Source organism: Crassostrea angulata, chromosome 6, assembly GCF_025612915.1.
Source record: "Crassostrea angulata isolate pt1a10 chromosome 6, ASM2561291v2, whole genome shotgun sequence".
Lineage (NCBI taxonomy): Eukaryota > Metazoa > Mollusca > Bivalvia > Ostreida > Ostreidae > Magallana > Magallana angulata.
Window position 1 is genome coordinate 20,137,301 of NC_069116.1, and position 27,750 is coordinate 20,165,050.

The 27,750-nt window shown below is 31.2% G+C and overlaps 2 protein-coding genes across 11 annotated transcripts; one reads left to right on the top strand and one right to left on the bottom strand.

Annotated features, from left to right (window-relative positions):
- The first annotated feature begins 247 nt into the window (after positions 1–247).
- On the top strand, positions 248–3,364 carry LOC128190766 (neuromedin-U receptor 2-like). The gene has a single exon (XM_052862942.1). It carries the CDS (start codon positions 1,350–1,352, stop codon positions 2,547–2,549), a length of 1,200 nt encoding a protein of 399 aa, XP_052718902.1. The 5' UTR covers positions 248–1,349; the 3' UTR covers positions 2,550–3,364.
- Positions 3,365–3,682: 318 nt separating this feature from the next.
- LOC128190767 (NF-kappa-B inhibitor-interacting Ras-like protein 1) lies at positions 3,683–26,858 on the bottom strand. 10 transcript variants are annotated; one of them, XM_052862945.1, is made up of 12 exons: positions 26,766–26,858; positions 20,674–20,688; positions 17,868–18,032; positions 16,888–16,983; positions 15,098–15,145; positions 14,813–14,908; positions 14,445–14,538; positions 11,522–11,608; positions 10,542–10,562; positions 10,355–10,393; positions 9,537–9,608; positions 3,683–3,963 (listed from the first exon to the last, which is right to left on the bottom strand). In XM_052862945.1, the coding sequence occupies exons 3-12, from the start codon at positions 17,964–17,966 to the stop codon at positions 3,905–3,907; spliced, it is 711 nt and encodes a 236-aa protein (XP_052718905.1). In that variant the 5' UTR covers positions 17,967–18,032; positions 20,674–20,688; positions 26,766–26,858; the 3' UTR covers positions 3,683–3,904. The 10 variants fall into 10 exon arrangements, with proteins under 10 accessions (XP_052718905.1, XP_052718904.1, XP_052718910.1 ...); XM_052862944.1 differs by lacking the exon at positions 26,766–26,858 and adding an exon at positions 19,224–19,263 and having other exon boundaries at positions 20,600–20,694; XM_052862950.1 differs by lacking the exons at positions 9,537–9,608; positions 26,766–26,858 and adding an exon at positions 6,865–6,877 and having other exon boundaries at positions 20,600–20,694.
- Positions 26,859–27,750: the final 892 nt, after the last annotated feature.

A 27,750-nucleotide genomic window follows, 5' to 3' on the forward strand; every position in this document is an offset into this window, starting at 1 on the left:
TTAATGAAATGAAGTAAATATCGTGTAAGGAATGCGGGGGATTTGTCACGTACGCTCCTGTCCTTTCCACCATTAGATAAAAATGAAGGAAAATTTTATATATTTGATAATAATAGAAATTTCTCAATAACATGAATTTGAGAGCAGATGTCACACAATACTTGTACAGCCTCGTAAAAAGAAGCAGCGAGGGCTTTCGATCTGCATGTGAATTAATAACTGCACTTTCCGAGGTGGTGTGGTGTTTTAAAGGTTTGATGTTTAAAGCTAACTATGAGGCAAGTAAAGCGACCGTTAGTAGTTAACATCCAGAAAAAAGTTTTCTTTCCCCGTGGACATCTATCTATACTACTATATTAAAATAATAGACTCGAATTTTTGGGGCTTTAATACCGAGAAATCAGAAAAGTACTGTCTTTTGTTTTATATATTTTAAATATCATTGGTCCTCGAAGATTACCGATTTGTTTTTATTTTTTCTCAATCAAGCTTTACTTATTATTAATCAACTAAAATTCATTTTAAAAATCCGGAAATCATCTGGATTTTTTTTATTTTACAATCTTGCGCATGCGCATTACATTCACGCTAAACACGGAAGGCTCTTTAGTTTTCTCCGTATTAAAGCCCAAAAACTCGAGTCTATTATTTTAATATTGTAGTATAGATTAAATTTTTAGATGAAAGGTATTTACAGCATCAAAACGGTTTGTTATGAATAATTTGACTTATTTTCAATGCTTTGTTAATTTTCGATAAAATCGTTTTGGAGCGATTCTGAAATTTTTTCTACATTACGAATATTTGGGAGGTATTCTAACTGTGGTGAAGACCTGTCCCGAGACACAGTCAGATTATTCTACCTGAGAAGAGTGTAGTGAATTGTAGGCTTACAGCTTGGTTATGTAAACGTCAACAATACGGTGTGTCGATGTATCTATTTCGTAAATGTCCGATACCATATGCAATGTCAACCAGTGCACGCACGGGTCATAGTCTAGGTATTTCTTTAAAAAAGGGTTTAGTCAAACCTGTCTAGAGTTTTGTGCGCTGTAAATTGGAATCAATGATTTGACGTAGTCCGTTGCTATAAATAATAGCCTCTTTAAATCTAATACTTTTAACTTAGCAAAATAGCCTCATATCTTACCATATGAAGAATCTTTTTAAAGCACTGCATGTTAAATAAATGAAATCGGTTGGCGAATCAAACTTAACATCATTAACACATTAAATGCCATAACCAATGAAAATCTTCTCGGGTATATATAAATTGAGTAGAATATCTATATCTTGTATTACTTTCTCCGATACGTCCACTGGTACAAGTAGAAACCAAAAAAAAAAAAATGAATTGCAGTCAAATCTTCAAGAATTTGTTAAACGAAAATGGATACAACCTAACGGACCTCAAGTCAATGATGGTCCAACTTGGCTTTGCGAAAACTTGTGAAAGTTTCAATGGTTCTTTCCCGTATACTGAACTTCTCGCAACATTCCGCATCAGTAATCTACTCCTGCTATACATTTCACCTATTTTGTTTTTCGGAATTCTCGGAAATTTGCTATCCTTCATCGTCTTGCAACGCCAGAGGAAAAAAGTGTCTACATACTTCTACCTGTGCTTTCTCTCGGTCATGGACTTTGCAGTTTTGCTAACTGGACTCGCAGGAATTTGGGGAAAACACCTGATAGGAAAAGATGTTCAAGACATATCGGACTTGGCATGTAAATTTTCTATCTTTTTTGGACATTTTTTCAGTGATGTCTCGGTCTGGGTTATCATTGCTGTTACGGTGGAGCGGTTTGTAGTGGTAAAATATCCGTTCCGCACCCTGTCATCCAAAAGAATTCGCCAGGCGAAGATAATATGTGCCGCCATTGTTGCACTGATGTGTGCCATCAATGTCCACTTTTTGGTGCTTGCTGAAATTCAAGTAAGAAATGGTGCTCCAAAGTGCGAAATCCGCCCGTCGTCTTGGACGATGATCAACAATATCTGGCCGTGGATAGACGCTGTAGTATACTCGTTCCTACCTTTCACTATACTTGTGGTGTTAAATGGTTTCATCATCCGGTCGGTTTGCAAGTCGAAAGACAGAAGGAAGAAACTTATGTCCCTTCCTCGGAGAAGTACAAAATCTCACCTCGTTTCCAGACTTTCCAAAGAAAATCGGAAGACCACGATGATGCTTTTTTCAGTATCTTGTACTTTCCTTGTTACAGCCTTACCAATGAATGTGGCAACTATTCTGAACACTTTTTGGAATAATTCGACAGACAAATCCATGAAGGAATTTTCTGTCTTATATCTTCTTTATAGTATTGCTAAAATGTTGATGTACATGAACCACTCTATCAATTTTGTTTTATACTGTGCTCTAGGAACAAACTTTCGCAAAGCCCTCTACAGAATAGTTACCCCCAAGTGTAGAAGGAACAATGACAATTATCATACAAAAAGATTATCCAGTCACACGATGACTTCTCACGAAGTAGCTAGGATTCAACGCGTAGTATGTAAAGTCAACAATACACGTTGGTTGTAAAATATTATAATCTGACAAATAAAATGTTTACTACATCACTTATTTTCTTTACTTTTATGATGACACATTCTTGTTATGATTTTCTACGATTCAATTTCAGAAAAGATCTTGGTTATTCATTCTTTATATAAACAAACCTGAAGGTGTTTAACTATATCTGTTCCTAATACAAACTGGCATAAAATAATAATGATTCATTATTCATATTTACCATATAAGAAGTTGAAAACTACATTAAATCAATCAAATGAGATGGCTTCACTCTAGTGATGCACAAGCATCTGTGCAGATGCAAAAAGGAAAAATGCTGGAAAACCCAACTTGAAACATCTTATTAAATTTTGTTAAATTGTTAAAAAGATTTATATGATAAATTTTTGGTAAAACAAGATATGTGTTCCAATGCTCACTAGCGATACCCCGCTCTAAAATGAATTTATTGAAAAGAAAGCTGAAATCGAATTTGTTAAAAAATTAAGTTACTAGTAACCACATAGCATGCCCCAACGACGAGTGTGTAAAAATTTCAAGCATCTCCGATTAATAGTTGCTAAGAAATATCCGACAATTTTTTTTAAATTCTTATACATATAAATAATAAACAAAGCCATCGATTAAGTTGACTTCTAATTGATCCACAAATAAATCCCAACATATGGCATACCTACACAAGAGCGTGTAAAAATTTCAAGCATCTGCGATTTATAGTTGTTGAAAAATCTCTGACAAAAACTGTCATAAAATAATTCCAAATTATGCCTTAATGTTAGATGGAATATCACACACTAGAAAAATTAATGTAAAATATGTCGAAATATTGGCAGGATTATATGAATTTTGCGTTATCTTGTAACTTACCAATCCGACTAAGTGGGTCCGTTTACACCACATTGCATCGATTATGATACCGGTATAGCTTAGGTGTCGATGTGATCTCAAACTCCTTAAAAACTTACATAAGGGGAAAAAGAATAATTTATTGTGATCAGATTTTCGAAAATTTCACCTCTAAGTTCGCCATTGCTGTGAGAGATTGTGCATTCTCTAAGAAAGTTAACTCAGATTTACATACAGACGATATAGTAGTGACAATATTCTGTTTCTCTCCTTAAATCTAAATATAACTAACGCAATCAATCTGCAAGGTTTATCAAACTGCACAGAAGAATTACATTAAAATTCAGAGGAAAGTTAACATTCACAACATATAATCTAAATAAAACAACGAAACAGCTATTTGATAAACGTCTTTTTAGGCAACAGGACATCTTCAACACCATCCAATTAACCAAGCGTATGACTAGACAATGATTAAATAAAATCTGTAAAAGCTTCCATCTGCTGCTTATTGCGTTTCAGTCTGTGTTAATATTAGCACCTTTTCCCTTTCTACCTGACAAGAACGCAGGTTTACCTATGAAATAAAAAAGAAACGAGAGATGAAGCAATTGTTAGGACAATAAGCAATATATTTTTTAATTAAATCAGGTTCTATTCAAAAACGAAAACGAAATTTTTCTACTCACCAGGCTTTTTTGTTTGGTTTTTATTTTATTTTTTGAGTGTGTGTGTGGTTTTTTTTTATTGTTTTCTGATGGGAACAACTGTCTCTAAAGAATAATGCTGGCTTTTGCTGATTGTATTATGATATTATTTACATCCAAGACGAGTATGATTCCCTCTATTTCTTACAGTAATTGTAATTTAAGTTCTGTTGAAAGTAACAGGATTGAAATCTACTCGCCCCGTTTATTAATTGGTCAAAACCTTCACCTACCTAAGAAAATTCACGTACTGCACGAAATAATCATGATGACGTCAGACTCAAATTTCCTTAGAAAACAATTTGGCTACTTTCTGTAGCTAACATACTGATTTTTATTAATAATATGATCAAATATAAACAGCAAATTGCTTTTTTGGGTGATACATGTGGCTACGAAGGTAGCGATCACTGCAGAAAAATGTCTACATCTTCATATCTCGCACGAATCACCAAAGAAAGCATTTAATTGTTTTGATAACGCAAGGGTGCGGTGGATACAAGGCTAGACTAAGATCAAACACTTATCACTTTAATTCTGTAATAAACACCTTCTAGTAAACCGTTATTAGTTCGTTTATCACATTTGTTGTAAATTCTTTCATCACATTTAGAACAATTTTAAATGAAGAATCGAGATTTCTAGACGTATTGTTAGCAAGTTCACAAATAATACCCACGCCAAGAACTGAAATATAATAACTCAAGTATAGATTTTCATTTCTTATAGTGACTTTGAACATGCAAAATGACCAAGCTCAAGGCAGGACATATTTACAGGTCACAAGCAATCTTTGAGTCAAAATTTAGCTTTTAATCATGTTCCATTACAAGATATGGCCTAACTATGCAATTTTTTTTTTACAAAATAACTTGAACTTGCTTAACTGACACTGTGTAAAGTTCATTGGGCACTCTCAGTTCATATGCAATTTTTGTGTGCAGTAAGAACTTCCAATGTTTTCAATATGAAAGATACAGACCGGTCAAGAATTTTTACGCATCAAGCAACTTAGCACCAATATTTGATCCCCTTAAAATAAAAAAAAAACACAAGGACCATATTGTCCACCTGGGCAACAATTGATATATGACTAATAATTGACTCATTTATCACTATACAAAATAAAACGTAATGCAACATGGAGAGGTAATTGATGTAGATGCATATTATTTTTTAAATCATTCTTTATACCAAAGAAAGGTATTATTTCAAACAGAACAATTAGTTTTTATGAAATCTAATCTATCACTTTTGATCCCTTTGTGTCCAAATTTTTGAACCCCATCCCTTCATATCGGTAAAAAAAACCCACATAAAATCCCCATAATATCAAGAAATTCAGACAAACTTTTTAAATATGAAGTCGTTAGACAAAGTCATTTTGAAAAAAAAACCGGGATCTTTAAAATCAGAAATGAGGAAAATTTATCTCTCTTGTAATCAGAATTTCATTATATCGTAGATCTTTTACGCTAAGGTTGCTCACTACACCTTGAATTAGTTTCTCAAGTCAGCAGAAACATTATTTGATTACGATAGATAGCATTAGGCATAAGAAGTACCAAAGTCAAATGGGCGAAAAATGAGCAATTTTTTTTTTAATGAAAAATCACATTTTCATAAAAATCAATTCAGTGCACATGAAGAAAAGCTTACGGCGAATTGGAACTCATGATCTGCGATACTTTTAACACTGAGCTATGACAATATACAACCCAAACGATTGATACAAACAGTTTAACAAAACATTTAAATCGCCATCTTGTGACGTAGTCTTAAAAATATGTCTAAGTGTAGTGAGGTACCTTAACTTGTTTCATTATGATTTTACAATTTTGTTGTTCCAACACTGTTAAGTAAGATTTCGTTGAAAAACAACGGTAGTATATAGTGCTAAAAAATGTGGATATCCAAAATGCAACGGTGTCCGCCACAAGTTTTCTTTCAAAAGTTTGCATCGGATATGTACTGAATTAAACGATATGTTCTACATTCGAAGCTAGATTTATGCTTTATTTTTATTGATAGGAATAGTTGATTGACGTTTATTCTTCATTGAATTTTATTTGCATTTTTTTTAAGCAACTTAATAGCCAGCTCAGTAACAAATCATCGAGATTTACATGGTCAGTTTTGACTCGATCTAGTTAATTACATATTGATCTAGTTATTTCATGCACGTTTTATTAGATTTTATCAAATAACAATATATGAAAGGCTTTGTAAAATTTCCGGAAATCAAAGATAATCTTCGTTTTGAAGATTCGAATACAAAAGTTCTAATAATGTTACGTTAGCCATAAAAAAAATGGTAAGTAATAGCAGCGTTTCTGCATGCAAACTGATCCTACAATCGAAACTTGGCATCAATGGGTTATGAATTTCATAATCAATTTATCAAATTAGTAAAAGTTTGAACCAAGGTTGACTCAAAAAGTCATATATGTCCCAGCACATTATTAAAAAGTAAGAAACAAGAATAGCAAAACGTCCAGGGTCTGTCAAAATATTAAAAGAAGCAACATTCACAGTCTGGACAGCCAAGTTTAATTAATCAACTCTTAATTAATTTCTTTAATAGCTTTGACCGATTTGGACTCCAATTCGATGTAAAATAAATTGATCTGTTCGACATTCTGTGATCCCCCTCACCCAAGATACCTAGTTTGTATGTGCAAATAGAGATCCTTAATGTTAACCAATTTCAAAAATGCACTATCATGCACAAGTTATTTTTTTTCAGGAGAATAAGTTAAAATGATAAGTACCTGCACCAAATACCTGTAAGGTGTAACTTTGTTTAAAGAAAATTTCAATAAAATATCATTTCCGAGCAAAAAAGAAATATGAATCATATACCTGTAGATTTAAAGTTGTTAGCTGACTATGTGCAACAGTCAAGAATCTACTTAACATTTAGTACTTTAATGATGATGAGGGAATGATATTCCAAGTATTATGAACAAGACATTCATTAACTTCGTAGTCTATGAAATGTGTAATATAATGACATATAAATCTAAACCGGAGAAGTTTAATAAGCCTCTCTTGTATATATATTTGTCTACTCCTGGTCATTATTATCGTGGTAAATTACAATTAGTTTTCCATTTCTCCGTCTTGTTCAGTTAATATTCATGTTTTAGACTAATATTTTCATCGACAAATGGATAGTTTTTTGGCCACCAATTCGGTTTTTGTACAACTGATTAAGATAGGGAGAACCTAGTCTATCATAAATTTGTCAGCTAGTTTCTCGGGGTGTTTTCACTAATATATATCTATATGCCTGAAACCTCTCTCCCCCATCCCTTCAATGAAAGTATGACAAACCTATTCTGAGCGAAAGTTGGCGGTTTTCCCTAACATATATCTATAAGTCTTAAATTTCTCTACTTCGGGCTAAAAGGAGAGGAAAGAATAGGCAAGTCTGTTGTCCGATCCTATTTCATATTAAAATAAAATATTGTTAAAACTAAAAGAAGGGTTAAAGTTTGTAACAGAATGAGAGACAGGACTCAAACAATATCCCAATCCTTTCAATTAACGAAATAAAATTATGAGAAATCTATTCTGAGCGAAAATTGGTAATAAGACAAATTTCTCCCATGATACAATTAATTCACATTGTACAAAGAGTGTTCTTTTCAATAAAGGTTATTTGACATCTTGAAACTTATTCCCATTTTTAAGCTAAAGCGTTATGAATTTCTCTGTACTACACCTATGTAAATAATAGTATTTTGTAGAACTAGATGTTTCGTGACGCCAGGAATACCCCATAGGCAGCCAAAATTTGATTCACATTTCTTTTCACAGATGATTTATAAGTTTATTGACGATAACTCTGTCAAAAATCATCAATCTTGGATCAAATTCGAAATAGGTCTGTATTTTCTGTTTGAATTGTTATACATGCAATTTCAGCGTGTTATATAAACCCTTCCAAAAGTACAAAAGTAAAAATGGCAAGAAACTTTGCCAAAAATCATCGGACTTGGACCAAATCCAAATGAAATCCGTATTTTTTTCTGATTATATATATATATATATATATATATATATATATATATATATATATATACACACACACACACTCACACACACAAGTTAAAAGAGCGTAAATTAGAAATTTCTCTTTTTTTAAGTTTAAGAGGCATAACTCTATATAAAATATTATCAGATGTGGACCGATACTAGCAGCAGGTCTGTAGCTCCCGGTGTGAAATAATTCGGATGGACGGATTTTTTCAGAACTGGAGCTACGGACCTGCACCTTGTCTGGACCGAATTCGAATTTGTCCAGGCTTTTTCTGGTAAAATACCTGTATATGCAATTCATATGCGTTTTAAAGTTCAATTTGTTAATTATATGACGTTTTCATATAAGTATCATTTGAGTTAAATGTATGCAATAGTTGCAAGATAATGAAAGTTAATGTTGACGGAATGACGGAGCAGGGTAAAATTTAAAATGCCTCAATAAATAGCAGACGAGAAACGCACTCTTCCTATCATAAACATTTGTCAGCCCTTTGCAGTTGTTTATTTTTCTATAAACAAAACGACGAAGATTTTAATTAATTGGTTGGTTTTAGAGGTGATACTTTTCATGTGCTAATCAAAACCATACACGGTACATTCACAGTACTATCAATTATCAAATCATATCAACAAAATACTTTAATCACATGTACTGGGTAAAATTACTTGTAGAAACAAAAATCAAAGTGTGGCAAGAATAGTTAAATGGTTTCTATGTTGTTATAAAACTTGGTTGACAACAAATGCTTTATCGCATTAAAAATTTGATGAAACAAAAAATACTTGCGCCTTGGGTATGTTATTTCAATTAAGAGATTCTTGACAAATCGTCCAAAAGCTTCATGAAGCGGCCAAGAAATGGTATATGTGTAACTTACGTTTTACTGATTAATATAGAATCAACATTTACAAAGTCGAATTCAGGTTAGTAGAAATTTATGTAATACACATAACAGTTTCTATGACCATTACGGTTCTGTTTCTTATACAGGCCAATCGGTGTAAATACAACATTCAGTGTTTATTACTACTAAGACACAAAATGAAAACAATTTCAGCAAATATGTATGTTTTGCCAGACAACAATTTCTTATTTATTTGATTTTTGTTAAAATTTTGATCATTATTAACAACTACATACATATATGTGAAAAAAAATTTATATATATTATTTCATGCTTGTGTGTTACATTTTTACAAACGAGTATGGTAATAGGTTAAGCTATTTTCTAACGAATTGGACTTTATCTAGACTGTCTAATATTAGTTTAATATTGAATGAATAGAGCGCATCACATCTCTCAGCTAAAATATCCTGGCAGTACTATTTTGTATGCTGCTATGAATATACATGCGGGGTTGTCTTTGACCAAATGCTAAAGGGATGTTTGTGTACCTGGCAAATCTCGAAGAGACATTTGCAATGTTGTCAAACGTTTCTGTTGTGCAGCAACATACTTTCCTTTTGCTAAAACAAAGTTTTTTCATATGTTTATACAGAAATGCTTGAAACTAATTTTACTTTTGCAATGAATTGGTAACTGTGTTTACATACAGTTTGAAGTAGAGAAATAAAAAACGAGCTGCTGTTTTACATTACACTGCATATCACATTTGCACGCTTTCTTCTAAAAACCTGTATGCTGGGGAAAAGCCTAACAGGCAAATCTTATTCATCACTTTTGAGTTGAGGGTGATGATTGGTAAGAAATAATTTCACTTGGCATTTTATACCTCTAAGAACCATATTTCATAATAAAATGTTTAAAAAATATTTAACCAAATTATCAATTAGTTTAACTTACGTTCAAATGCATTAAATGTTATCCCAAGAAATGGAGAGCGGGCCAGATATTTCGCTCACAGAAACATTTCCGTTAAAAATATATACAATATTTCATAACAAAATCAGCATTATCCAAGAAATATATTCCTAAATGAAACGCAAAGATTGTTTTGCAACATGCAATAAAAGTTTAAATTATAAACAAACTTTGTTCTTTTCTGAAAAGTTAATAAATCATGCCAGTAAACATTGAAATAGAAATATTATGGCAAAGGCAACAACTGTTCAAGTCAATATTTTTGCAGTGGCTTCAGAACACAGAAAATAAGAACAGTAGCATATAATGAAGAACAGATAACATGTCCAATATATCATAACAATGCTTTTCTAGAAGGAAAAGAACTGGAACAGAGCAATGTAACCAATACCTGCAATGGTTTGCCAGCGACTTTGTTTTGATCTGTTAACTAATATTTTATTTGAATAACAATTATTACATTGGTAACTTGCAGAATAAAGACAGCAGCTGCCAATGTTATATAAAAAATGCATTGTGTCCCTTTAAAAAAAATAGGCATGTTAATTGGGTGAAAATGTCTGCTTTAAAAAACATACCATGTTTAAGCCTAAGTATTTCTAGAATCAAAATAAAATGATAAAAGTTTGAAATTCTGAAAACACTTTCTATGCAATTGTGCAAAAGCATACAGGTGATATGTTTTAAATGTTCAATGCATTATGACATAAAGTGTTGGACTCTGTGTTGGTGATAAACATAACATGAACCTTAAATCTGTGGATTTGTTTCTAAATCACCTACGGGATGTAAAGGTAACACACATCGACATAAAGGAAAATTGTAGATGTATAGATTGTTCCCGCAATGGTTACTATTCTTGTAAACCTAACACGTGAGAGCATTATGTTGTTTAATATATATATACATCTTTCTTAGATTAAGTCTTAAATAATTCATATTAAGTGAATAAGGTAGTTATAAACACTTTTTCAATGAATAAAAATTACATTGACAAAAGAGCCGAAATTTCTGTCAGCAATGTGTGTATAGTATTTGGTTAACAACTGCTAATATTTTATCAAACGATCTTGAAAAGTTGAATTTGTGTCAAATAAATTTTAATAGTATACAATAGAACAGTCATAATTTATATCAACAAAATCATTTATTGTAATTATTTGAATATAATAAAAAAGTAAGCATATTTTCATCATGGGTTTCAACAAACGCCTTTTTAACAGGGATTTATTTTACAATATGATTACTTTGTCTAGGTTGTTCAAGCATGCATTAAATTGTAAATGGTCAAACTGGTTAGTACCAGTTTTGTCTTGTGTGTGTTGTTATTGATTTGTTCATTGTTCATTTATTATTTACTGCCTACATGTTCTCTTAAGAAAAGCTGGGATTGAAGAAATATTTTGTAAATGTAAACATAGGTTCTTGTCCTATCCCACATAAATGTACGTGTATAAACAAAGCAATTCATAGTAGAACACACAGGTTGTTATTCTATTTTGTATAAACAAAGCAATGGAAAATAAAACACGTTTTACCCAGCTACATAAATACTTACTTGGGGGTTGGGTTATCCTTGAGGTAATCCAAACAAAGGGGTCGATAATTGTCTTTCTTTGAGTGACAGTTCCCTCAAATAGTTTAACTGCAGAAAAAACATGCATATATTGGTTAATAGGGACTGCACGGCCAACACATTTTTGACAATGTATGTTGGTCTGTCTGTATCCTTTGCAGCAAACTTGCTGGTCAGCGAGTTTAAAGGTTCATACCTTTGACGATCCTATGTTTATACTGGTTAACAAAGAAATCCATGTCATATCCTTTAATATACCTTGAAACAGTAATTCATGCTGCAAAAATAGCATAGATGGGACATAGAGGTTTACATCAGCATTTTTTCATCAATCTTTAAAAACTATTATCTTGTATAAACAATATAATTTAAAATAAAAGTTAGAATCATTTTAACAAAAGCTTTGACTTTGGATAGGTGTGTCAAACAGCAATGTGAAGCTGGCCTGTCTAATTCATTGATGATCACTCGGTCATGACTCTTTGAAATCAACATGATTTGTCTGGCCTTTGAGCAACGACTACGTAATCTACTTATAATTCACTCAATACTAACATCATTTTAAATTGATGCAACAAATAGATTGTTACGTCCTACTGAAAGTCGACGGTTTTGTTGAAATGGTTCTTAGTTAGTACAAAACACCTGAAAAATAAGTTAAAAGTCATATCCATACTAGTAATAACGCATCTGTTCTATAAGAACAAAGTCACAGGTCAGTTGTTACATCACAATCAATGATTTTTTTTTAAAGAAGAATGATAAACAAATACAGGTACAGTGTATATGCCCAATTCCTGAATGAATTGAGATATCTGCTATGCTAGACATACAGAAGTGTACATCTGCAGTGAGTTTATGTCATTGATGTGCACCTTCACCATTTGTTATATATTGAATAAGAAATGGCTTTGTTACACTCACTTGGGAATATTTTGTAGCAGTAAACTAAGATATATACATAATATATAAATATAATATATATTTTATATATATATATATATATATATATATATATATATATATATATATATATATATATATATATATACACTAACATATGTAAGATTGTTTCTTTGTCTTTTTTGTTTCTTTGTCTTTTTTGTGTAGTTAAAGGGGCATGGTAACGGTTTCGGTCATATTCTACTTTTCTGTTTTATTATTTACAATGCTTTAGAAATGCATTTCTAATAATCAAATGAAATTTGAGAGTCATTCGTGGAGTTATAAGCAAGATACAGGGCTCAAAATCCATGTAAACAAGGCTCATGCCCCGTTTTGGTTAACATAGGTTCAATATAACAGTAAAAAATGGTGAAATTCTTTCAATATTGCATACAGCAAAAGATATTACATGTGAAATCAAAATAAATTAGAACCAAAGTACTGAAAAAACTGACAGGAGTTGATTTTGTTGATGTTAATTTATTTTAAATTCAATGATATGTTATTTTGCATGACAAGTACAATCATGTAGTTTCTAATTTGAATTACGCACTTTTTTACAATATGAATTTTTGGACTTTTTCGACAAGAATGTCGAGAAACCCCCATATGAATCATGTTAAATAATATTTAAAGATAAAATTAATTCAATCAAACTATGTATCAGTAATAGAAATATTTCTCGAAAATTGTATGGATCCAAGCAATATTGAACTCAAGTCTCGTTCAACCAAACGCTCGGATGGCACTGTAAATCTCCGACAAGGATTTACGGAGACAGCCGAGCGTCGAGTTGAACGACACTATATTAAACTCTGGCATAGGAATATATGCGACTACCAAAAATATTTAAATTGTTCATACCATTTAAAATCTGACTATTTTCAAGGTATTTATAAATAAGTTTCCTTGAAAAACTACGCTTTAGCATACATTACATCGAATTTATCAATTATTTTCAAGAACTAAGTCTTGTCAGCAGCAATGATTTGTGCTGAGGTCCAAACACTGTTTCACTTTTGGCTTGTCTGGGTAACTGCATAGGCGAGTTGATTTAAATCACCTCCCAAAAAATCAATGTAGAAAGATTTTACCAAAGTAGTATTATTAGTATTATTATATAGAATAATAATTAGATGTCAATTTTTCCACAAGTTGCCTGGAATCAGAATTGACTTCAATCAAGGTTATGAGTGAGTTAATGTGTTGCCTATATTTGAAATTTGACATTGTCAAGTTGCATTAAACCATTTCCAAACTTTCCATTGTAAGACTTTAAAACCTTTTAAATTACAATTAGTTAAACACATGTTTAAGGCAAACCAAGATTAAAAACGTTGATCAGTATTGACGCTGCATAAACCAAAGAAGGAACTAGAAGGTCAATAAAAGCCTAATGAAATACTTATGTCCATGTTGGGATTAATTGTACCAGTACATAATTGATAGAAACAGCTGTGCTGCTTATGTGGATTTGATTATCACTTATGCTTCCACATTTTTTTGAAAGAAATTAACAATGTTTCTGTTTGGCAATGGCTCTGCCAGCATCTTCCATGATTTGAGTTATTGCAGTTCAAAAGGCCATGATCATATCATATGCAGGCAAAACCTATCACACCTTCACACCTAGGATTTTTACATAATTATCATGATGTTTTTGTACAAGATAAAATAAAAATAAAATATGAGTTTCATGTTTTAATTCTTGTCATTATGATATGAAATCAGCATGGAATGGGCAAGTTTAAAAGAAGAAAAAAAAAGTTACAGTATTTTAACAACCAAATTACATTTATGTGCTTTGTTGGCCAGGCTGGGGCACTAGTACTTATGGGGTTTGGACACATAATAATTTTATTCATGAACATCTTTAGCATTTAATTATCATGGGTTACATTTTTTTTTTATTTTAAACATCACACACCCAAACACTTCCAAGCAAGCATCCCAGTATTACCTTTCTCTCTTTGTGCCCATGCTGCTGCCTTCTCTTTGTCAACTTCTCTTCCCTCTTGTAAATCAGTTTTGTTTCCAATAACTGCTATATGAACCTAATGTTTAAGAAAATTAACTTAATTCCAATATTTCTTTTCAATATGTAAGATGTATTTTACAGTGACATTTATAAGTATGAACAACATTTTTCACCTTCTGTTTTGTACCAAACTATCATGTAACAAAAGAAAAAGAGTAATTAACAGTTAGGACACTGTTTCCACAACTTGCTAATAATAAAATTGTTGGTGCAATAAAGTGAAAACTGTCTTAAAATAAAATGTTCCAGTAAATTATCTACTATCACGTATTTTTCTAAATGGCAAATACCTCTCTTTTATCTTTGAAGCGGTCAATATCTTTTTTTATTCTGTCAAGTTTTTGGAAGGATTCCATATTTGTAACATCATAAAAAAGCACAAATCCCTAAAAAAGATATTACAGTATACTAGTAGTCTGTTTGATACAAAATAATTTTTGATAACTATTGTTAGTTATTATTAAACTACATGTATTAGGGAACATTAGCTCTCTGGTTGCTTAGTTCTCTTTTCACCATAATATAACAAGTCCATAATCTTTTTCCTAATGTGGAATTCACAATATATTACTCACGTCTGGAAATGAGAAATAGTGCCGAGGAAGTTCTGATTTATTCTCAGTCTGAAAATATATATTTTTCAACAGTTTCAGGTTTTAAAATAAAAATAAACTTATTGTAATTTTACCTAGTGTATCATTTCTAATTCAAATATTACATATGGCAGCTGGTAACTTTAAATGACTCATACCCCAGGTTTTAAATAAAACATTTATTTCTGGTATTTAAGGGTAAGTTTAAATTCATATTCATTTTTTATTTTACTTTCTTAATATCTAAACACCAAGTGTTAGTGCTTAATGTACTTTTTGACAAGCTTAGATTTGTATAGAAACCAATTTGTGGCTTGGTCAGTGTGGAAAATGCTTTGGTTTTTTTTTCTCCAATTTTTTGCAGATATAAAAATTGTTGTGTAAGATGCTATAAAATCTTAGATAAAAAATGTAAAAATAAAATTTAATCTAAAAGATTATTCATTTTTTAAGTCTTGTTTTATTTCATCAGTCTGTATTTTGTCATGCATTTGCATTTTAATCAATTTATTAAGAAGAACAAAGAGTAACTAATATAATATCACTTAGGTCCACTGTTATTTTAGATTGATCAAATTAATCAGCTAGGTTTAAAAAATGTAAATTTTATTGATTAATAATGGATGATATTTACAAGTTAATTTCTGAGAAGTTTAAATCACAGTTTCTGGTCTTTTAAATAAACCAATGAAAAAAGATATGGACTTATTATTAAAAAATACATATAAAAATGTTCATTGTTTTCTTAAAAATTTGTTTTTATTACTTAAAGCAGAGTTACCCTGTTTGTATAATTGATCAGAAAGATTATAATTAGGGATGGGAATTTCTAACTGGTTACTCATTGGAATAAAGGTAAGAGGTTACAAAATCAGTAATCGGTAGGTTGCATAAAATAGATGGGTAAAAAGTTGCATATTTGAACACAATTTCATTACAAGTTGATTTTGTTACCTCTGAGACATTGATTTATTATCAAGTTAAGCTGGAGACAGTTAAAGAGGCAGAATGATCAACAAAACAACAATCATATTCACATTACCTAAAATTTAAGACACGATTTTTTAGCTTTACAACTCTTATATACAAATGAGACAAATGCGTGCTCTTCCTAAAACTGTTAGGTAAACATTGACCATGCAACAATAACTGCATCGTCACAAACCACGGTTTTGAGTCTACAAATGATGATGGAGAGAATTGATGTGAATCACTAGTGAGTCACCAACAATGCAATTACTGCAGCTAGAGTCAACAGGTGGTTAATCACATAATTGGATATAATACCCTCATTAAAAGACACAGTATTGGTGGCAAGACCACCAGCTGAGATCCGAAAAACGCAGAAAAGATGGGGTCAAAATTTGATACAATGTACATTGTATAATAATATGCTCAATTTTAAAATGCTTTATATCGCTTTTTCCCGTTATTTTGCCTAAAATACAGCATTTTTGCAAACATCAATCACCTTCCACAGTATACAATAATATATATACAAAGAAACACAAATCACACAGTTGCCAATATTTTATCATCTAGCTTTCAAGTCAACTTGAAATCTTCAGGTTTTATATAAATATATATATATATATATATAAAGAAATCAAATCAAAATTATGTTCTTAGACAACAGGTATTGTAGTAGACATTTAACAGTTTACATTGAATTAATTTTGGTCCATTTGTAGTATCTAGGAGTGAGAATATCAGACAAACATTACAACCAAGAAAATAAACATGTTATTGAAAAGAATGTTTCCATTACTTACCAGGGAGCCTGTGTCATAAATGATCACCTTTTCCTTCACACCTCGGTCTGTCTCAATCATAGCTGAATAGATATCTTCTATGGTGGGATACATTTGCTATAGATGTTACATTGAAATAAAGTAATCAGAATTCTTTATCTAAATGAGGAAAAACCAAAATGTTGGCAATATAAAAGCAATATAGTCTACTATTCAGTGATTTGTTGGGTGCAATTTTTGGTCAGTTGTTCTAGCAGAATGAAATACTGTGACATTTTCTTGGGACAATATTAAAGGGTAGCAAAAATTTCCATGAGAAATTAATTTAATGGCTTGTAAATATACAAGTGACAATCCATGGGTACAACATGGCTAAAGAAGTTAAGTGGCATCCATGATATCTACAAACATTGAGCTTCTACAAATGATCATAATTCTATTTTTATAGTCAATATATGTACCTATTAAAATATGAACTACTCAAATCTGCACCCACCAAACCTGCTAATATTGATTAGATAATATAAATTAAATTTATCTATATGACAGAAAAACAGATTTTAGAACTTAGAACAAGTATGACAGACTCTACATATTCACATATACAAGTATTACATGTATTATAAATGTATGCATATATAGAAAATAAATGAAGTCGAGATGATGCTAGTAGTAGTTGTACTTATACTTCTTTCAACAGACTCTTATAGTGTCACTATGTACTGGTGTATAGATTTCAAAACAATTGATTTCAGAATATTTCATATTCTTATCAGTTAAAATCAATATCATCATCAATAACATCAAACAAGTTTCAAATCCTGACCACTGACTTTTTTCTCTGTGTTTTAACCTCGATCTGAATTAAAAAATTTTGAATAACTGGAAGTTTTTGTATGGTTCTATCAAGTTTAAGATTGATGAAGACTGAGTAATTTCATAACACAGTGACACAAGACACACCGATCAGTATCAATATCAGTTGTATAGTTTGTACTTACAGAGCCAACACTGTGGGTTCCATAAATGAGATGTTCAATTGCTGCTGTCTTCCCCACTCCTGCGTGTCCACACACCAACACCTTACTAATTTTGCCCATTGGTAAGTTACTGGTGGTCCCTCATTAAACTAGACATCGCAGCATGCATTTCTTTGATTACAGTTACTATAAAAAAAAATTAATATAATTTAAGATAGACATCAAAATAAAGCATGAAAGTTAATTATCTTGCATGTGGAAGCCTTGTTTACACATTTTTAGAGAATTATCTAATATTCTTATAGGCCATTTCTGGATAAATTCGACAACTCTGAGTTTTTCAGAATCAAGCAAAGAGGAATAACTCTTTCAATGATCTACTGAATTCTCATGATAATGCATGTTAGAGAATACTGTATATTCCTTATTTTACTCAAGTTCTTAATTCTGTGATTCTGTCATTTTAAATCAAAGCATGAATAAAGTTGCAAATCCAAATTTTTTATCTTTATACATAATTTATCAAGTTTACCTCTGTAAGAAAGATAAAGCATGATTTTTAAATCTGCAAGATGAGCTTCGCACAGCTATTTAATTCTTGAATTTAATTATAAATCTACAGTACATTCATTGGATTCATTATGACAGATACAAGGCCAGAAATAACTGCAATGAAAACACAAGACATAAAAAAAATTGGAGAGGGCTACATTATTGCAGCTTAAAAAATTGGATTTGTATGGCATGTCGAACGATGCAATATTCGATCTTTTCCATTTGTATTGCATATATTTTCATTTGTTTTGCATAATTTTCTATTAATTTGTATGCTGTAATTTTCCATTTGTATTCTATAATATTCCATTTGCATTGCATAATTTTCATTTGTATTCTATAATTTTCTATTTCGATTTCCCTCAAAATTATCCCAGAAATCAACAAGTTTGTTAATGTTCGTGTAAAAAACAACTAAACCAGAGTGAAAAAAAAGAATCATTTACTAAGGAATATGATAGGCGCATATGTCTAGTTTAACATTTTTAATGAAAAAGTAGCTGATAATGTAAGGCGGCATCCAAAATGGCATCCTCCCTTGTTATTTTTCCTCCCAAGTACCCACTTTTTTAATAATGTTTTTTTTTTTCTAAACAAGCCCCTGTGGTACAAATAGAAGTTGGCAGTTCCTTGTGACTTTAAGTCTGTTTAACATAAAAAGCAAAATTGTATAAAAGTAGATAAGTATACCTACTTTGGGTAAGTAAATAAAACTTTGAAGGTAATTCAAGCTACATAGCTAAATCTAGTGATTGTACTGAACCTGACCAAATAGATGATAAAATTGAGTGCTGGAGAAAATGTTCCTAGGAGAAAACCTACCCAATTTCTAGGGTGCGTTTTCTCCAAGAGAAAATGTACCCTACAAAAAACATAAATAATACTTTTAATAATTATTCTGGGATGCAAAAAAAATAAATTGTACAATAAACATTTGTATCATTGTTACTATTGGTTTTTTTTTTTTTGTATACATAATTACGTACATTAGAATTAATGAGCAGTTTAAGAAAATGGCAATTAATCAATCGGAATAAATGTTATTGTTAAATAAATATAAACATAAAAGTTTTGGTTGCAATATAATTGGAGAACTTATTGATGAGTATCTCAAGAAGTTGATAGCGAGGGTTTTTTTTGTTTTTCGGTACATGTATTCTTATGTGTGCGACACAAACATTTATTATATAGACCTTCATGCATTATTTACCATTGTGTTATATGTACTATGAATATAGTTTGTAGATTAAAGAAATAAATTATGTGCCATTTATATGAATAGTTGAAGTTTTTTATTCATTGCTGAAATGTCTAGATAATATTATATAATCGGTATATATGACAGCTTCTAGAAAAATATTTTTGTTACAAATATAATTTTATCATCAATTTCTTAAAAGTGTCTTGACATGATTTGAGCATAAATGTTTAAAATTTTATCTATTCATATGAAAATGATAAGATTACTTTGTTAGCAAATTTAGAAAATGTGACTAAACAATGCCGTGCCTTGTTTGTATTTTTAAATTTGACAAAAACAGTTTATTTTTTTCTATTTTTATCATATGTATTAAAATAGTATTTAACAGGTTGGAACCAATCTCCCAAATGGGACATAATAGCCTGTTTGGGATATAATAGCCCAAATGGGATATAAATTTAATTTGCAAAAAATAAATTTTTTTTTATATAAATCCGCATTAGAATAGATGAAATACAACAACTTTTGGTAAACAACTTTTTCTGTAGCTGTACTATTACGGAGATTGATCGCTCAGTATATCCAAAACTTCTTGGGGATCAATCTTACAAACTATACTGTAGACATATAGAAAAACTTCTTAACCAAAACTTGTTGCATTTGATTCACATTAATGCGGATTTATATAAAAAAAAAATTATTTTTTCCACTTTAAATTTACATCCCATTTGGGCTATTATATCCCAAACGGGCTATTATATCCCATTTGGGAGATTGGTCCCAACCTGTTTAAAACTATAAAACATTCTGTTATGATTATATAGAGTACGTTTTCTCTATTCTCTTTTGAGAAATGGATGTAGGCTATGCCTGTCCACTTCTCAAAAGAGAAAACGTTTTCTCCTGCATGATAAAATTTGCATCAAAAATTCCAAAATTGTGATTCATTTTAATGCTAAACCATATAACTTAGTTACAAAATAATCAATCAACTCACTTGTTCTTCTTATAACCTGAACTGTTGGCAACCCACTAAGTTTGCAAACATGGCGATATTTTGTTAAAATTTACCTTTTCAGTTTATCAAATAACATCGCTGATACTAAAACAAGTCCCACGGGGAAAACAAGTCCCACGTAAGTCCCACGTAAGTCCCACGGCAAATGCGGCTATATATCGATATAATTATGAATGATTATGATTAAATGTGATAAATTAATATTAATTCACACAACAAAATATTTTTATAAGCTTTCATTACGGATTTATCGACGAAAAATCAAAGATGTTGGTAAAGGTAGATAACTCGTACGTAGAATTCATACGGTAGCAGAAGAAATCTTTATGCCTGTCGTTTAATTGATGGATAATTTTAATTTTCTCCAACAAAATAAAATCTAATAGCAGTAAAAAGTTGACTTTATATTCATTAATTAACACAAACTAAGTAAAAATCAGGTAAGTAGACAACTCCTACGCAGAATGCATTCGCCCGCCGAGAAAAAAGCACTCCTGCCTCTTACCTGATGGGTTATTTTAATGTTTTATATTTTCTAACTTAACATGATCATATTAATAAAAAAAAATTATAATGCCTGTCACTGAGGCTTTTATGATAAATTATAATACAGTGAAAGATTTAAGAACTAGCCTATACGAAACACACAAGCCTGAAGGAATGTACATGTGTACCCTTGAATTACCCTTGTCGAATACCTACCTATATTAATGGATATGATTTTTTCATTACTTTAGTTTGGGGTTTTTTAATCAACTATACGAGGGTTGTTAGACAACTTCGCGGACAGTGATTTACGGCAAAATTACTGTGAACTTTGTAGGATGGCGTATGTTTTATTAAATGACTACCATTTGGAAATAAGTATGCAAAAAATCATATGAATTTAATTTTTTTTCTCCAAAAGATACAGCGATTTTTACTTTGCGTGAATTAGATTTACGGAGCAATATTTCATATTTCCACGAAGTCAGGTGACGTCAAACAACTGAAAGTCAAACATGTTACTCTTTTTCAAAGTAAACACCTTTCAGTTCCACACACTTTTTAAGACATTTAACCGATTTATAAAATGCACGTTCATACCATTATTTGTCAAGCTTTTGTATAATGCCTTTTGTGGCATATCGTAGATCATTTAGGTCCAAAAATTTCTGTCTACGCAGTTTCGACTTTAGATGAGGTAAATAAGCGAAATCTATAAGTGCAAGATCCCGGCTGTAGGGGGGTGGGGGGGGGGGGGGTTTCATAAAAAAATAGTAGCATTCATATAAGAACCCTTTGGTCTCCATCGGAGATTTTCCTGCGTGCACACAACATTAAATGACGGCCCGGTGCTCCAAGATGTCCATAAATATAACAGACGTCAAAGTTTTTGACTCATTTTTCAAGCGTTGTTCGTCCAAGTTCGGCGATAAAACGGTCAAAAATTCTTCGACTTAAAACTTTCATAAAATGACCCTCATAAGTTATTGTGATGTCATATGAAATATCGTTTATTTTCATGCACTTCAACGGTACATATTCTTAATAAGGAAAAATGCGTACAAAATATAAAAAATTAAAAAAAAAACTTACATGCTCCGTGAAGCATAATCATCAAATAATTAAGCTGTATATTTTTTATGGTGCATTTAAAACAAACAAATCGTTTCATATTTCTTAGAAGATAAGAGTTAAATCTGAAAAGTTTCGTTAGTATCATGTATAAATAGTCCGCTCACAAGTCAACTTGTCCGCGAACTTTTCTTATAACCCTCGTATACATGAATAAGAATTCAATAAGAATTATTGTGTTTTAAAAAAGTATACTGTTAAATATTATCATAACTTTTTCGTCTGACGCGATATCATTTATCTAAACCAATTAACGATTCAACAAATAACTATCAGATTATTATTAATATTAAAACGTAATAAAAACCATCCGTTCATCCAGAATATTTTTGAGGGGTATATTCAGGTTTGTTAAGGGAGGGGATCGAGGAAATTTAAGAAATTTGATTTGTTCCACGAGGGCGGAACTCCAACTCCCCCTCCCCCACCCCGAATCCCATCTAGATTCAGCTCATGAAAAGTATGTGATCGAAAATCATCTACAAAGCCAAAGAAAAATTCTTACATCTTCTCCAAGTTTTTCAAGATGTAAACAGTTACTAACATTGTACAGAACTGATTGTGTATATACGAAAATGTGCGTGCACTTTGCATTAAACGTATATTCTTTCTCCATATAAATTTACTAAAATTATGAATTTTGGAGAACAAATAATTATAAAATCTGGAATGCTTACACAAGTACGTTAGCCTGTTCTTTTTCATATCAAGATCTAAGACTTTCACTGCCTAGTTCACCAAACTATATGTAAATCTTCAAGTCCTGATTTTGTTTCTAAAAACAAATATTACATACGTCATTTATAGTACTGTAGCAAAATTTTACATAGCATGATATCAGTGTAACGGATGTAACCGGGTATATTTTGGTTTCAATTTTCAATGGAGGAAAAAAAAGCACCCGGTTTAATGTTTAACGTTGTAAAATGATTCAACTCAATGACATGGAAATCTTCTAGGTTAACATATGTCTGGCCTGTTTCGTAAATAATAATGAATTATACTTTCCTTTACAAAAACAATTTTGTTTTTCTGTATTTTATAAGCTTCTTGAAGATAGTAACACACATGTTTAAATGTTTACGGTTATGAATGTACTATAGAAATCATACTTATGTTTAATTAGTTAAAACACTGATGGCTTATACTATTTTTTGATTAAGTATTCAGTGTTAGTGTACATGAGATATATAAGGATTGAGTGTTATTCGTCTTCAATTTCATATAGATTACATAAAGATTACATATTAGTTTTATTTTGGTGTCAGAAACTCTGATAATTCTGTTGCATGTAGCGACCTTGCTCTATCAACGGGAATAATAAAAGTGGAATGCATAGTATTTTGAAACATAATTTCTTTGTGTTTCGTAGATCTACTCGTTCATAACTGTTATTTTTCTTAGTCACGAGAGAGAGAGAGAGAGAGAGAGAGAGAGAGAGAGAGAGAGAGAGAGAGAGAGAGAGAGAGAGATGGGGTGGTGGTTGTGTACACGGTCTGCTTCACGGTCGTCTCCCAATATACAGGTAGATAAAGGCCTATTGTTTCTTAAGCGACAAAAAACCGTTCAATTCACACAGAATATACAAGAAACTAACACGTGTATATATACACGTGTATAGGTAGAGCCAACGACCACCAATCATCTTTGGACATGTAGCCCCCCCCCCCCCTCCACTAGCCCCAAATATTATAGTAAAGTAGTAAAGGAAATAATGAGCAAGTTATTTTGTAATTAGTAAATGATTTATCAATTAATGAATCATTAATCAACGTGTTCGTGTTCAGATTGTGACAATGGTCCCGCTTCTTTTTTTTTCTTCTTTTTTTTTTATACAAAACTCTGCGTGTAACCGTTTGACATCCAAGGGTTTATGGGGAGCAAAGTGGACCGAAAACCCTTGGCTAGCGAAGATGCCGTTTGAGGGAAAGTGAAGTGAATGATTGTTTGTCGTATGTAAAACATAAATACATGTATATACATTAAAAAAATCAATAATATTTGGTAATGCAGCCATGCATTATTCTTGCATTATTCTTGACTTTCTTTTTATCAGGGACGTATATACTTAGTATATATCTTAGTATATATATTTTTTTTATCAAATGTAAAACATTTCTCGACCTTCGATTCATTCTGTTCAGTGTGATTCATTAAAATTGTCGGAATGACATTTTGCTTTTCGAACATTTAGAATGTGAATGTTTCAGTGGAACTCTTACCGACTCGCTACAAAAATATTAAAATATGTCTATCAGTTTGAAAATGCATGATTGATATATTGGCACAGATTTTTTGTGCATGTCCTATAGCTATTTATTTATTTTCCTACACATTCAATTTCGTTTGCTTGATAGTTTTCTCTATACATGTATTTTAATTGTATTGAAAAAATACATGTACTAGAACAGTTAAACGCAGGTTCAAATATATATATATATATATATATATATATATATATATATATATATATATATATATATATATATATATATATATATATATATTTCTCTCTCGATGTTTGTATGGTTTTTCCGTTCATGAAGAGAGAAAGAAAGAGAGAGAGATGGATGGAGAAGACGGAGAAAGAGATGAAGTCAAAGATGGAGGGAAGACAAAGAAAGAGAGAAAGAAATGCATGTTTATAAATATACATACTTGTATACATATACGCTTGTGTGATTCTAGCAGTTATATTATAGAGAATATTTCGATACAATAAGAAGTCGTAAACATTTATTTCAGTAGAAAGTTACTTTTGACCTATGTATAGATTTCCATAGGTTTCCGAATAAATATGGGGAATATAATGGAAATCTCGAGAAAACAGCTTGATTCCTTGCTGAAAATTGACAAGCAAACAACTATATATTTAAACATGTTTTCAAAGCCTTCTCGTTTATCATAAGGGTTTCAAAAAATATGACGATCTCTGCTGGTTTCTATTTTTTAAACACGATTTTTCATTCATTATGTAGAAAAAAACATTTAAAACAGAGTTGGTCTTTAGACCCAAAGATCGTGGAACAGTCTCGTGAACGGTAAGCTGCCGTAGACTAGAATGTTCTTGCTGACAATTATAAGAATTTAATAACAATACATGTATATGTTAGTATAACTCATGAACTTCCATCAAATATTTATTTCAGTTATCATTTTTTTTTCTTTCTTTCTTTTTTGGGAGTAGATGCAAGATTTTTTCTTTGATTTTTAGGGAGATTTTCACCACTAACAGACATTTCATGAGCTGATCTAGATGGGATTCGGAGGATGGGGTGGAATCCCCCCCCCCCCCTGGAAAAAAATCAAATTTCGTAAATTTTCATCGTAAAATGACCAAAAATATGCCTCGACCCCCTCCCCCGACAAACCTATATACCCCCCCCCCCCCCAAAGAAATACTCTGAATGAACGCATGGTTCTTTCATGTTGTAAATTTTGAATTTACTGGGTGGGTGTAAATACAAAATTTTCCAACATGTGTAAATTTTGTATTTAAACCCACCCAGTAAATTCAAAATTTACAACATGACAGTTCTTAGAGAGAACAGAACTGGGTCAAACCTAAAAGGAGTGATATGCGAACTATATAAAACTCGTATCACCCAACTTCATGTAATATAATAAATTAATCACAGCAATATATAAACTTCTCTTCTGAACATAATCATAAGGCAAAACGTTAACTTTACAGCCATCTGAAATAATTTACAAATAAAATGACATAACTATAAATGGCAGGCGTGCATTTTAAATCCACAGTCGTAAGATTTCTGTGTTAGAGTTTTCCCTTTATTTTTAATTTAAGTCATTCGCGCTTTTTTTTCTTCTAAATTTGCGAAAAGAAATTAATAATTCTATCTATGCATTTTAGTACAATGAAATAGAAGACTAACATACAAAAAAAAAAGAAATAAAAAAATAAATAAAATAAAAAAAATAGCAATTAGTTTGTAGATTATGGATTCTGCGTAATTTTTTTTTCTTACTTTCATGATTTTTACTAATTTAGTCAGTGTTAATCAATAAATGTGTTTTTTTTTATCAATATTAAAATGATCATTTTTTAAGTTAGAAAATAAAAGTAAAACATTATGATCGCCCATCAGGTAGGCGGCAGGTGTGCTCTTTTCTCGGCAGGCGAATGCATTCTGCGTAGGAGTTGTCTACTTACCCAACTTTTACTTAGTTTGTGTTATTTAATGAATATAAAGTCATTTTTTTATATTGCTATTAGATTTTATTTTGTTAAAGAAAATTTAAATTATCCATCAATAAACGGCGGGTATTCAGATTTCTTCTGCTGCCGTATGAATTTTACGTACGAGTTATCTATCTTTATCAACATCTTTGATTTTTCGTCGATAAATCCGTAATAAAAACTTATAAAAATATTTTGTTGTGTTAATTATGATTATTTTATTATATTTAATCATAATCAATCATAATTATATCGATATACAGCCGCATTTGCGGTGGGACTTACGTGGGACTTGTTTTCTCCGTGGGACTTGTTTTAGTATCACCCAATAACATTATTTATTTCCCGTTATAACCGGAAAAAATATATGGTGGTAAAAATGATGGTGCGATTCGGTAAGAATTGCCAAAGACGGAATGTCGTTGGTCGCTAGCTTAGTAGGAAGGAACAGAGATAGCTTTTCTATGGAACGCCAAAGCTGCCTTATGTGCCTATTTCATGTGAAGATGGTGCTTTATTATATTATGCTGTGGTTATATCATGTGAAGATGGTGCTTTATTATATGAAGGTGGTGCTTTATTATATGAAGGTGGTGCTTTATTATATGAAGGTGGTGCTTTATTATATGGAGGTGGTGCTTTATTATATGAAGGTGGTGCTTTATTATATGAAGGTGGTGCTTTATTATATGAAGATGGTGCTTTATTATATGAAGGTGGTGCTTTATTATATGTAGGTGGTGCTTTATTATATGAAGATGGTGCTTTATTTTATGAAGGTGGAGCTTTATTATATGAAGATGGTGCTTTATTATATGAAGATGCTTTTTTATGTGAAGGTGCTTTTTTATGTGAAGATGGTGCTTTATTATATGATGGTGCTTTTTTATATGATGGTGCTTTTTAATGTGAAGGTGATCACTCGGAACCCCTCTTATTTTTGAATACTGAGTTAACCATTTATGTATTATCTCGAAATATTGAAAGTAAAACAAAAAATTGATGCGATCAAAATCCATTTGATACACTATTGCTAGTTCCTCTTTTTTCTAGCACAATTAGTATATAAGCTATCGAGGAGATCTAGCTGTGTACGACTTTACCCCAACCGAACTTACATCTAGTTTAAAGTGACAACTATATAATAACGGAATATTACAAGAATTAAAGCCTAGTAACGTTATCCTGAAAAGCAGAAAATTGAATTTACTAATTATTTGTGTTTAAGCGAAGGTTATGCCCTAGCAATCTGATTAAAATAAGATCTTTGATCCGCTCTTAATTGGGAGTTGATTTTAATCAACTCTCCTAT